Raw genomic sequence first — 12,339 nt, 5'->3', positions numbered from 1 at the left:
GGTTCTGAGGAGCTGAACTTAGGGTTGAGAGCTGCTGTGTTCACTGACGTCTCCAGGCTGTCGGAACTGAGGACGCTGGTGGAAAAAGAAGAGTGTGTGATATTTTTGTAACCTGCTGACTGAAGTATTTGATACTGAACACGTATTAAAGAAACGTTGATAGCTGTGACGACGCTGTTGTAACATGTAACTAAAGGTTTTTAATAATCAGCCGCTGCTTTTTGCTTTTCGTAGTTTTTTAAATTGTTGCTGAAGTTATCGTGAAAAGAAGAATGTGAACTGAAGAGTGTGAAACGACTCGGACTGAAAACGTGTGTATAAAGTAAAATGTGTGTAAATAGCCATCGAACTGCACTGTCGTCCTCGGAGACGAACGTGACTCAGCATCTCATGTCACTGACTCCTAGCTAACAGTCGACTCCATTCAGGCTTTTAATTTATTGCTGTGACACTATTTATTTTTACTTTGCTTTCCAGGTTGTATGTACAGTGAAACATTTGTCCTATTTATGTTACTTGATCAATAAAATTGGCTTTCATCCGTTCAGTTTCTCCTTCTGTGTCTGGATCAACATGAAACATCTGGCCCAACATCTGTCTGGGTCCTCGGCCCGAGTCTGGCCCGTGTTCTTCCACATCTGGGCAGATTCTGGCTGTTATTCTCTGGTGTTGACTGACAGCCAGGCCAGATGTTGAAGCGGCACCTGACGCTCAGGCTGTATATGGGCCAGACTCGGGCCGTGGAACCGGGCCTGTACTGGGCCAGAAGAAAACAAACGTGAGGAAAAACGTTCAAATAATGATCAATAATCACTGAAAATATTATTATTGAGCAGTTCAACATGAAAACACAAATACAGCAGAAATATGACTCAGTTCATTTACATGTAAAGTGAATTTATTATTTTTTGAGCCTCTTTCACTGAAACTTGATGTAAAATCTTTCTTTGTATTAATTAGATAGAAATGCGAGTGAACGCTTCACATCTGCTCTGTGTGTGTTCCGACTCCGGAGGGTTAATAATAATAATATGATAATAACACTTATGTTATTACATCTTGTGTTCAGTCAAACTCTCTGTTGCAGGTCGAAGTCACAAAGTTCAAAGTTCATCACTCTTCGGTTTTCAGTCTCGGTTGGTTTAGTGACATCTGTGGTTTCCATGGCAACAGCAGGTAGCTGAGCAGCTGTCAGAGTTCATTAGTCGGAGCGGAGCGACGTCACACCGGCGTCTCCTCCTTCACCTCCTGCACAGACAACAACAATTCAACACTTTAAACACTGACCTTTAAAATCTCGCCCAAAATAAAAGTCTGAAGAATTGTTGCTGTTGTTTATGAACGGATCATTCTTTATTTTTTAGACCAATACACAGGTTCAGCACGTGTGTGTATTTGTTTTATTATTTTACTTGAACTGATTATTCTCGTTGTTTTTGTTAAAACAGCTGATTCTGATCTGAGCTACACAAATTAACTTTATTTTATTTTCACAGGAGCAACATCTGATGACTTTTACTTTGACAGGGCCAGGCTTCCTCTTCCTGTGATGTCAGTGTTTGAAGAATTAAAATCTTAAAAAAAAAGATTTTTGGTGGTTTTACCTGGAGCGGAGCCTCCACCTGCTGCTGCAGCCGCATCACTTCCTGTTGAGCCTGAAACAACAACAACAACAACAACAACAACAGATGAGAGTCTGAGACGCTGCCACTCGTCACCGCCGTCTGTGATCATGTGACTCTGACCTGCTGCAGCTCTCTGTCCAGCTGCTGCCGCTGCTGCTGCTCCGACTGCAACCTGACGGACATGTGCTGCAACTGAGCCTGCACCTGACACACACACACACACACACACAGAGACACACACAGAGACACACAGAGACACACAGAGACACACAGAGACACACAGAGACACACAGAGACACACAGAGACACACAGAGACACACAGAGACACACAGAGACACACAGAGACACACAGAGACACACAGAGACACACAGAGACACACAGAGACACACAGAGACACACAGAGACACACAGAGACACACAGAGACACACAGAGACACACAGAGACACACAGAGACACACAGAGACACACAGAGACACACAGAGACACACAGAGACACACAGAGACACACAGAGACACACAGAGACACACAGAGACACACAGAGACACACAGAGACACACAGAGACACACAGAGACACACAGAGACACACAGAGACACACAGAGACACACAGAGACACACAGAGACACACAGAGACACACAGAGACACACAGAGACACACAGAGACACACAGAGACACACAGAGACACACAGAGACACACAGAGACACACACACACACACACACACACTCATGTGGAACAGAACTTCATGATTGATTTCTTGGATTCAGACGTGATGAATGATGGTGTGTTCAGACCTGAGCGAGCTCCTCACTGCAGCTCTGACTGAAGCTCGCCTCCTCCAGCTGTTTCTCCAGCTGTGCCTCCAACAACATCAGCTGCTCCTTCAGCTGACGCAGCAAACACCAAAATTCAAATTAAATTAAAATGAACATGAACATTGATAAACATTCAGACTGAAGCTCGCACACAGACTCTGAGTGACGGACCTGCTGAGTGTTTCCTGTCTCCGTCCTCGTCTCCTGAACTTCGACCTCCAGCAGCTTCAGCTGATCCAGGACCTGCAGACAGCAGCACAGTCTGAAGCTGCAGCTTCACTGATTTACATCAAATAAACAAAGAAGACACTGAGACTTAAATCTCCATCGTTACCTGAAACTCGTAAAGTATCATCAGAGATTTAAAAACAACTGATGTTATTAATTATTGTTTATTTACACGTGTATCTAAGTTGTCTGAACTAAATGAAACTGTTGATGTTGATGAACGAGCCTCACTGTTTGTTTCTGCTGCTCAGCCTCTGACACTTTATTCCTCCAGATGTTTTCTTCGTCTTCAGCACGTCGCTGCGCCAACTGAAGCTCCGCCTCCTGTCAGACAAACAACAAAACAAACTCAGAGGCTGACATGTAAATCTTCACGTCCGTCTGTAACCAGGTGATTTACAGGTTCATTATTCTACGGTTGTTTTCTCACCGTGTCCTGCAGCAGCTTCCTGCTCTGATCAAACTGAACCTGCAGCTCCATCCGTCCCTGCTCAGCCTCGTCCAGCCTCAGCTGCAGCTGATCACACAACAACACCATCAACAACATCAACAACAACAACAAAGTCAACAACAACAGCATCAACAACAACAACATCATCAATGTCAACAATAAGATAAACATCAATATAAACACCAATAACATAAACATCAATAACAACATCATCAACAACAACAATATAAACAACATAAACAAAAACAACAAAATATATTAAAGACAAAACGTATTCTTTCAGCAGGCGGAGCTGTGTGTTCGTAAGGGTTCATTATGTGTTTACGTGTTTTTACCTCAGAGTGAGACCTCTCTGCTTCACTGCTCCTCTCCTGAACCTTCTGAGTGAAACGTTCCAGCCAGTTTGTCTGCAGAGAAAAAACACTGTTAACACCCTGCTGCTGTCTGCCCCCCCCCCCAACAACAACAACAACAACAACAACAACAACAGTAATATTAATAATAATGAGCAACCTGTTCCGCCTCCACAGAGACGCCAGGAAACAGAACCTGCAGTGACGCCTGGAAGTCTGAACACAGGGACCCGAACCTGGACTCAGCTTCAGTCTGAACACACACACACACACACACACACACACACACACAGGTTTCTTCTTTGATCTGAAGCTCTGACTGATTTTCAGGTCGTTGTTTATTTATTTATTTATGTATTTAACTTCTCTGACCAGCGCCACTTTAAGCTCCACCTCTCTCTGCTCCATCAGTCGCTCTGCGGTCGACAACGCCTCCGCTGACGACGACACTTTCTCCTGCAGCTCCTGAACAGCACATGAGGTTTTCAAGAAGAAGAAGAAGAAAGAAAAAGAAGAAGAAGGAGAACCAGTGTGTTTGGACTCACGTTGCCATGGTTACGACTCTGTTGCAGCTCGTCTCTGAGCTGCTGAAGTTCTTCCTCCAGACGAAGAAGCTGAGAGTCTTCCTCCAGACTGAAGACAACAACAAACAACAAATAAACATAACGCCAACTAACAACAACTTGATGAAGTCTGTGTGTGTGTGTGTGTGTGTGTGTGTGTGTACACCTTTCAAACGGTTGTTCAGACTCTGTCTCACTTCCTGATCCCTGCAGAGGAGAAGAAGAAGAAACAGGAAACGTTCAGGATCTGGTTCATCCTCATCGACCACGATTCTTCTCCTTTGTTTTTCTATTTTTTATTGTATTTTATTTCTATGTTACATGATGGCAACATGGAAGTATATAAATTATAATGAATAATCATAAAAAATAATTAAATAATAAATAATTCGAATAAAATGTATTTGCTGTGGTTTGTACGGTGGCCCTGAGAGCTCAAACGCCGCAGGTAGCACAGATGACAACAGGAAGTGTTTCCAGGGGACACTAAACAGTGACACACTTGTTCAATGTTTTTAACTTCAGCAGTCACAAATCATTGAAAAAGGCTGATTCATCACTTTTTAGTGTCCCCTGGAAACACTTCCTGTTGTTGTTGTCAGACTGATGAAGATGTTTTGTGTTTGCGTTTTGTTCAGCTGCAGCGTGTTGACCTCTCTGAGCCACTGTAGATTTGTCTTAATGTGAGAATCAGCTGTTTTTGTTTGTGCCAGAAAAAAAAACAGAGAAAGGAGAAAATATTTGTTTGTTTATGCTGTTGGATCATTTTTCTTCTGATGTTGTTGTTGATGAAAGATGAAACTGAAGTCGACTGAACACTGACTGTATTAATGAATCTGTATTAACTGTATTGATCAATCATCTGAGGATCAATTTGAACCTGATGGAGATTATGTGATCAGAGTGTAGAAGATGATGTTTATTGGTTGAGAACCTGATCTCCAGCTGCTGCTTCAGACTCGTCCTCCTTCACTCTGAGGAGACAGAGACACAAAGAGTCAGTCTTTAATCCAAGATGGAGGAAGAGTTCAGCTGCTCTTCCTCCGATGTCTACCACGTGCTGCTGTGGGGACACTTTCACAATAAGAGCCCTGTTATGATCACCAATATGTTCTGTGCTTCTGACCTCTGTGACTGTGATGATGTCAGCAGCCGTAGCTCCTCCCTCAGCTGTGTGAGCTCCGCCTCCAGAGCGAGGACCTGCTCATCTCTGTTCTGCACACTGACAGGAAGTCACACAGGAAGTCAGTCTGTAGTACGTCACACCTCCACAACATCTACTCTCACTCATTGTTTCAGTCATGTGACAAAGGAAAGGTTCAGTACCAGGTGTTCAGCGGCTCCGCCTCCGACGAGATCTCCACCTGCACACACAGACAGGTCAGTGTCATGGAGACTCCGGTTCAACGTGAATTTACTTCATCAACCAGACAGCAGCATAAGAAGGAATATCAGTCACACAGATCACATGATGAGGGATAGGTGCTCAGGTTGTTACCTGGACTGCAGCCTGGTTCTCCAGCTGGGCCTTGAGCTCCTGCAGCTCAGCCTCTCTGGACGCCAGCGCCCCCTGCAGCTCTGAGGCACAAACAGCAGGAAAACACGTCACGTACTGAAAACAAACTGAGTCAGACACAGTGAACATGGACTAACATTAGCTTTAGCGTTAGTTAGCATTGTTGAAACCTAGCAGCTGAGTTAGCTAATAGAAACACTGACCGCTAACACCTGCTTCCTGCTGCGACGCGCTCAGCTGCAAACGCACTTCCTCCAGCTGCTGCTGCAGAGCGCGCTCAGTGTCTACGTGGACCAGCTGAGAGGCAGACGACACAGGTCACTTCCTGTTAACTTCCTGTTAATGTACACTTACTGAATACATTACGACAGTTTCTTATTACTGACCTCGGCAGCGGCCATCTTGGCCTCCAGGCTCTTCCTGTGCACCTCGTCCGCACGCAGGGTGTCGGTCCGCTCCGTCAACTCCCGACCCAGACGGACACAGTCCTGCCTGAGACGAGCCAGCTCCGCATTCTGCCTGCAGGGGGTGGTAGAGAGTCAGGTCACGTACCTCCACTAAAGTTCACGTCTTCAGATTATAACGTTTGTTTTCACGTTAAATATCTTGAACTTCTTTGTGACTGGCCGAGGTACTGATGAATGTTTGGTTTATTTACTCTCAGAAAACAGTTTTCTTTGGATATTGATGTGATTATGAAAGAAACTGACGACCAATTAAAGTCAGAGGTGGATCTTTGGAGAACACTAGTGATGATTACCTCAGTACAGTGCTGCCCTAACCTGAAGGTTACCTGCTCTCAGCCTGACTGGTGGCCTGGTTCAGGGCGTCTCGGAGGATGGAGTTCTCCTGCTGCAGTTGGGCCAGCTGAGCATTGGGGCCGTTCTCCAGCTGTTCCTGCAGACTCCCGATCTGTTCCAGTTTAACAGCCAGTTACCTAAACATGCTACAAACACTGCTTTACAGTTCCAACTAACAACTCCTTAGAACTTGAGACCTGAGACTTAAAGTCACTATTAAAACTATTAAAACAGGCTGGACAGACTTTAATTTAATCTAATTAATTTTCTCTTGAGGATCTGTGACTTGGCTGAGCTCCAAGGACTTAAACGTGCCCTCAAGAAGTCTAGATTTAACATTGACTTTCCCTAAAGGACTTGAGACTTGGCGTAGAGCTGCTCTCGAGGACACGAGGCCTTGGTGAAGCTGTGGATTGCTCTTGAAGATGTGACTTGATTTAGACTGACAGTCAAGAACTTAAGACTTGAATTGAGATTTACTTTGACAAGATTTCGAACCTGACCTATGGCTTGCCCTCAAGGACTAGAGACTTTACTAAGACTTGGCCTCGGGGACTTCAGACCTCCATTAAACTTCCCCACAAGGACTTTACGACACCAGACACATGACTTAGACTTGCCCTCAGGGACTTGAGCATTGGTTTGATGAGACAGGAGACTTGCATTAGATGTCTGAGAGAGTTGGCGTAGGACATGAGACTTGGGTGAAGCTGTGGATTGCTCTTGAAGATGTGACTTGACTTGGACCGGCTGTGAAGGACTTATGACTTGAATTGAAACTTGCTTTGACAACATTTCAGTAAACTTGCCCTCAAGAACTTTTACTAAGACTTGGCCTCAGGGAATTCAGACTTCCATTAAACTTCCCCAGAAGGAGTTGACTCAAGTCAAAAAGTTGAGATCTAACATTAACTTTCCCTCAAAGACTTGAGACTTGGTTTGACGAGACAGGAGACTTGTGTTCGACTTGCTCTCAAGGACTTGCGGCCCGATTTAGATTTGACCTTCAGACCAACTTTGAAGGACTTTAGACTTAAATTGACACTTAGACAAGATTTCAGACTTGGACCTCCCCTGGTGGACTTGCCCTTGGGGACTTGATACTTGACTTAGACTTGCCCGTGAAACTTGATGCTTGGATTGATTTGCCGCTAACTAACTAAAAGATAGTTAAACCATACCTTCTTATTGAGCTGCTGGGTGTGTTTCAGGTGTTCCTGGTCAACAGTCTTCATCCTGGTCTTCATGGCCTCGACCTCCTGGACCCGAGCACTCAGCTGCGACTTCAGATGGGCCTCCATCTTGGATTTCTCTGCACCAAGTTCCTGAAGACAGAAACAAGGAAGTTCAACTTGGAAAACTGAAGCTGACATATTGTTCTACATAATTACTGATTCCACTGGATTCATTGGTACCACAGTAAAAAGGTGGGGGTTACTGCAGCTGTCTATTTGTCCCATGTCTTGTTTCAGATACTTTCCACCTCAGTGGCCTCTTTCCACTGACTTGTCGTCGTATCTTCGCCTTCAGAGGAACAACATATCTCAAGGTGTCCTGGTACCGTTCCTTGTTGGGTGTCATTGTTGTCCACTGGACCCACCGCCAGAACTGAAGGAATAAATCTCACAGAGATCACATTGTTGATGAGCTGGGCGCTGCCTGGATCACCTTGCTGATCTCTCTGAGGCGGCTCTTGGCGGTGGCGGCGACCTCCTGCTCTGCGGTCAACAGCTTCTCCTTCTCCTCCAGCTGTTTCTTCAGAGTGGACAGTGGGTCTCCTTTCTGACAGGCCTGGGAGTCAAACAGAGACCCAACTTTACCCTTTGATGATATTTACTTTCCAGTGTGAAAATCTTCGCTTTAAGCTAAAATTATGTGGTGTGCTGTTTATCTACTGTTTGTGTACTAACTCTACATGTTAGCTGACGTTAGCTGGACGCTGTTGTGACAGTGTTTATCTACCAGCTGCCAGGAGTCGTGGCGGACCCCAGCCTTCTGGTTCAGGACCTCCATGAGTTTGTGCGTCTGGTCGTCGCTGAGCATCATATTGGACACGGCAGACAGCAGCTTGTCGTACGGCAGCAGTCGGGAGATGGCAGCAGGTTCGGTGACGGACACTTAATGAAAAAACAGGATGACAATAATCTAATTAAACTTTATTTTACAGTAGAGTATGGTGCGTCTTCCTGTTGAAAGTAGGGTTGTCACAATACTAGAATTTCAAACTCGATACGGATACCCAGGAAAATACTTGATACAATTTTTCCCCACGGGGAGAAAAAATGACAAAAAATTAAGATGCATAAAATTTTTGAAATAAAGATTAGAACAATACAAACAATAACATCAATGACAACACTACTTTTAGGTTGTCTGAGGTAGTGCAAAAACAAAACAACAGTAACCTTACTGTGAGGTGTGTATATATTTATGAAATGTATTCAGCTACAGCCCTGTTTATTGTCTGTGCTTCTGGTGACTTGGCACCATGTTTTCGTTGCTGATCAAACAGAGTTGGGAGGAGAGGCTGCCGCTGTTTCTGTCGAGTTGCTGGTCGACTTTTCTCAGCTTCAGTCTGGGACTTTAAGAGAAATATAACACTTTGCAGACACAAATAATTGTGTTATCCTGTTAAATTAACTAGTAACGTTACAGACGGGCAGGACTGTTTGCTGCCTAGCTTTCACATTAACGTGAGTCATTTTATTATTAGCCACAGCTGCTAGCCGCTAGCTTAATGATAACTTAACAGACGGTGAATGTTTGACAACCCTAGCTTAACGTGAGAAACTCACCTGACTCAGGTTTGTTCTTGGACTTCTTCTTCTTACTTGAGGTCTCTTTGGGTTCCTCAGTTTTGGCAGCAGACGTTTCTTTGGTGACCTCAGCGACAACGTTCGCCGGAGGAACATCAACCACCGGGGCCACGGCCAAGATCAGAACTTCCTTAGCAACGGTTTCCACCACAGTAGCTGGCTCCGTCCGGGCCGACTTCTTCTTCTTCTTGTCCTTTGGTGAGGGGGCTGGTGGAGACTCCACAGAGGTCATCACAGCGGGTTCTGGTTCAGGTGTTGGTTTGGGTTCAGGCACAGCATCAGGTTCTGCAGCAGGTTCTGGGTCTGATTCTGGTTCTGTGCAGGTCACCACCACAGGGTCCTCGCTGCCGTCACTGCCTGGTTCTGAGAGCTTTCCATCGGGTCGGTCCTCCTTCTTCTTGGCTTTGCTTTTCTTCTCCAGCGTCTTGTCCTTCTTCTTCTTCTCTGATCTCTGGGTCTGGACCTGGACGAGCTTGCGCCGCTGTTTGGCCAGCGCCTCCTCGTACGACGTCTCCTTCATGGACAGGGTGGAGACGAGGGCGATGCCCACCGCCGAGATGAGCATGAAGCCTCCAAAGACCAGGAAGCCGAGAGTCTGCGGGTCGGAGACGTCCATGACTGACCAGAGTGCCCCACAGGAAGTCTGGGGGTTTGGAGGAAGGACATTTAGTGTTTCACAGTTTTCGTGTCAATAAAGATTCCTGTCTCTGAGGAGCTGTTATAGCAGGTTTAGACACTTCTGAATGGGGGGGTCGGACTCAGGTGCAGTTTAGGAGGAGGGGGAACATTTGACTTTAACACCATCTTTACTTTATCTCAACCAAGTAGTTTTATTTGAGTAAACTTAACCAAACACTTTAGACTTGATTGACTCTTCTAGCGCCACCCTGAGGACAAACTTTACCTGCTCAGACTCAGAGCAGGTGAATCATCAGGAAGCTGTTTGTTCAGTGAGTGGCTGTAATGACCTCTGCCGCCTGTAGGAGGCGCTGACCGAGCTGCTGAATGTCTTCACAAGAGACTGTGGAATGTTTTTCATGGTGCAGAGCAACAAAGAGCCTGGGTTAAAGGTTGAAGTACTTTTACTGTGATACTGTTACTACATTAAGTACTTTTAATGTAAGACTTAAAATACACTAAGTACTTTTACTGTGATACATGAAGTACTTTTACTGTGATACTTTAACTATAGGGGTTAGGGTTAGGATTACTTTTATTGTGATATTGTAACTACATTAAGTACTTTTACTGTGGTACTTGAAGTAATTGTATTATGATACTGTAACTACATGTAGTACTTTAACTGTGACACTTTAACTACATAAAGTACTTAGTTGTACTAATGTAATACCTTGAATACATGAAGTACTTTTACTGTGGTACTTGAAGTAGTTTTATTGTGATATTGTAACTACATGAAGTACTTTTACTGTATTGTAACATGTTGCTTTTACTTCAGTGTTTCAATGTTTGAGGAGCAGAAAGGCGACGTGTCTGAGTCCACAATTAACCCTTTGTACTGTCAACACACACACACACATACACACACACACATACACACACTGACTCACTCACACATACACACACACACACACGCGCACACACACACACACACACACACACACACACACACACACACACACACATCGTAACAGTTTATATAACTCAGGTCAGTTTCTTCTCTGACCACCGAAGATACAGAATTTCACAATAAAATTCACTTTAAATCAAAAGTCCATTAATCCCTTTTACAAGCAGGTGACGTCATCTCTGACACTTTTACACTAATTTTTCAACAGTTTATGCTCATTCATATCAATCAAACAGCTGTAACAGACGGAGCTGTTTCCCTCTGATGAATCTGCTCCATGTTTCGATGTCAACACGGAATTTAAAACAGGATCAAAACAATAATTTTGATATTAAATCAATATTGCTGTCGGTCTGAGTCTTTTTTCTCTCCCGTTTCTGACTTTGTAATCCACTATTTTTCCAAACCCGCTCCTTCCCCTCGTCCCTCTGACCGGAACTGTTCAGTTTGAGTCTGTAGTTTGATTCCGAGGCAGCAGCAGTGAAATAAAAGCTCTTTACCTGAGAGTTGCGGTGCTCACCTCAGCGCGGTCAGTCAGGCTGCAGAGTCGTGGCACTTTCTCTGAACGGGACTACAAGCCCCGCCCCCCGCCGGCGGCGCGGCTCCTCGTTGGTCAGCGGGGACGTCACTCACAGACATTTGACCCACACGGATGAGCGGAGGCGGGAGGACAGCGCGAGCTCGCCCCATGGTCCCATGGGAGATGTAGTTCACTGATTTAAAACCACAGACTGAACTAATCATTGATTGTACTTATTTTAAGAATAAAAAAATAGTACTCTATTAAAGACTCAGTGTGAGCAGTTAGTCTAACTAACTGCGTTTTCAATAAAGTTAGGGCGGAAGGTTTTATTAAAAAGTTATTTCATGTTTAATATTTTAATTGAGGACCTTCAGGTGTTCACATTCTTCTTCATCATCATCATCAGGAACCGGAGTCATAAAGACTTTCAGAGACCAGAAGAACCAGGAGTCCTTGTCTCCACAGAGACCTGATCCCAGCGTCATGGAGTCAGTCTGGATCACATGAAGAGACGGAGACACTGAGGCAGGTAGTCCAAGACGCTGAAACATCCTGCCTGACAAGAACCCGAAGAACCGTGAGCAGGTGTACTAGGAGAACTGGAGCTGTTTTAAACGTAAAGGGGGGGGCACAGTAAGTACTGGTCTGAGTCTCACATATATAGATTTTTCTGTTGAAGAATCTGAAAACTCACTAAATATAATGTCAGTCGCTTTGTCAACTGGAAAGATAAAGTTCCTGTGTACCAGCCAAGGCAGGAGTAGCAGGTACATCCAATCACTCACACCGCTGTAACCAATCCGCCTTTAGGCTGAAGAAGGACCGCCTACCCAATTAGCATAGGGACACAGAGATAAATAAAGGTAGAAATTAATGCATTAATAAATTAATAATGATAATAATGATAATAATAATAATAATAATAATAATAATAATAAATAAATGCATACATAAATGAATGAATAAATAAATACATTTAGAGATACAGAAATAATTAAATAAATAAATGTAGAAATGCATAATACATGTAAAAGAAATAACGTTTTTATTACCAA

The 12,339-nt window shown here is 44.3% G+C and overlaps 1 protein-coding gene across 5 annotated transcripts; it reads right to left on the bottom strand.

The window, feature by feature from the left end:
* LOC111237605 (ribosome-binding protein 1-like) lies at positions 1-11,311 on the bottom strand. 5 transcript variants are annotated; one of them, XR_002665777.1, is made up of 25 exons: positions 11,262-11,311; positions 9,150-9,813; positions 8,317-8,471; positions 8,023-8,145; positions 7,536-7,679; positions 6,348-6,466; positions 5,941-6,073; positions 5,758-5,851; positions 5,537-5,616; positions 5,365-5,402; positions 5,165-5,260; positions 4,973-5,012; positions 4,205-4,245; positions 4,021-4,108; positions 3,848-3,940; positions 3,636-3,728; positions 3,458-3,529; positions 3,102-3,188; positions 2,903-2,995; positions 2,615-2,686; positions 2,423-2,515; positions 1,746-1,829; positions 1,605-1,655; positions 1,057-1,248; positions 1-757 (listed from the first exon to the last, which is right to left on the bottom strand). XR_002665777.1 is itself a non-coding variant. In XM_022766756.1 (24 exons), exons 2-24 carry the CDS (start codon positions 9,784-9,786, stop codon positions 1,222-1,224), a joined length of 2,553 nt encoding a protein of 850 aa, XP_022622477.1. In that variant the 5' UTR covers positions 9,787-9,813; positions 11,262-11,311; the 3' UTR covers positions 881-1,221. The 5 variants fall into 5 exon arrangements, 3 of the variants coding, with proteins under 3 accessions (XP_022622477.1, XP_022622478.1, XP_022622479.1); XR_002665778.1 differs by having other exon boundaries at positions 1-752; XM_022766756.1 differs by lacking the exon at positions 1-757 and having other exon boundaries at positions 881-1,248.
* Positions 11,312-12,339: the final 1,028 nt, after the last annotated feature.

Source organism: Seriola dumerili, unplaced genomic scaffold (assembly GCF_002260705.1).
Source record: "Seriola dumerili isolate Sdu_G_001 unplaced genomic scaffold, Sdu_1.0 BDQW01001001.1, whole genome shotgun sequence".
Classification (NCBI taxonomy): Eukaryota; Metazoa; Chordata; class Actinopteri; order Carangiformes; family Carangidae; genus Seriola; species Seriola dumerili.
The sequence above is the reverse complement of the archived record's forward strand: the minus strand, read 5'-3'. Positions and strand labels throughout refer to the sequence as shown.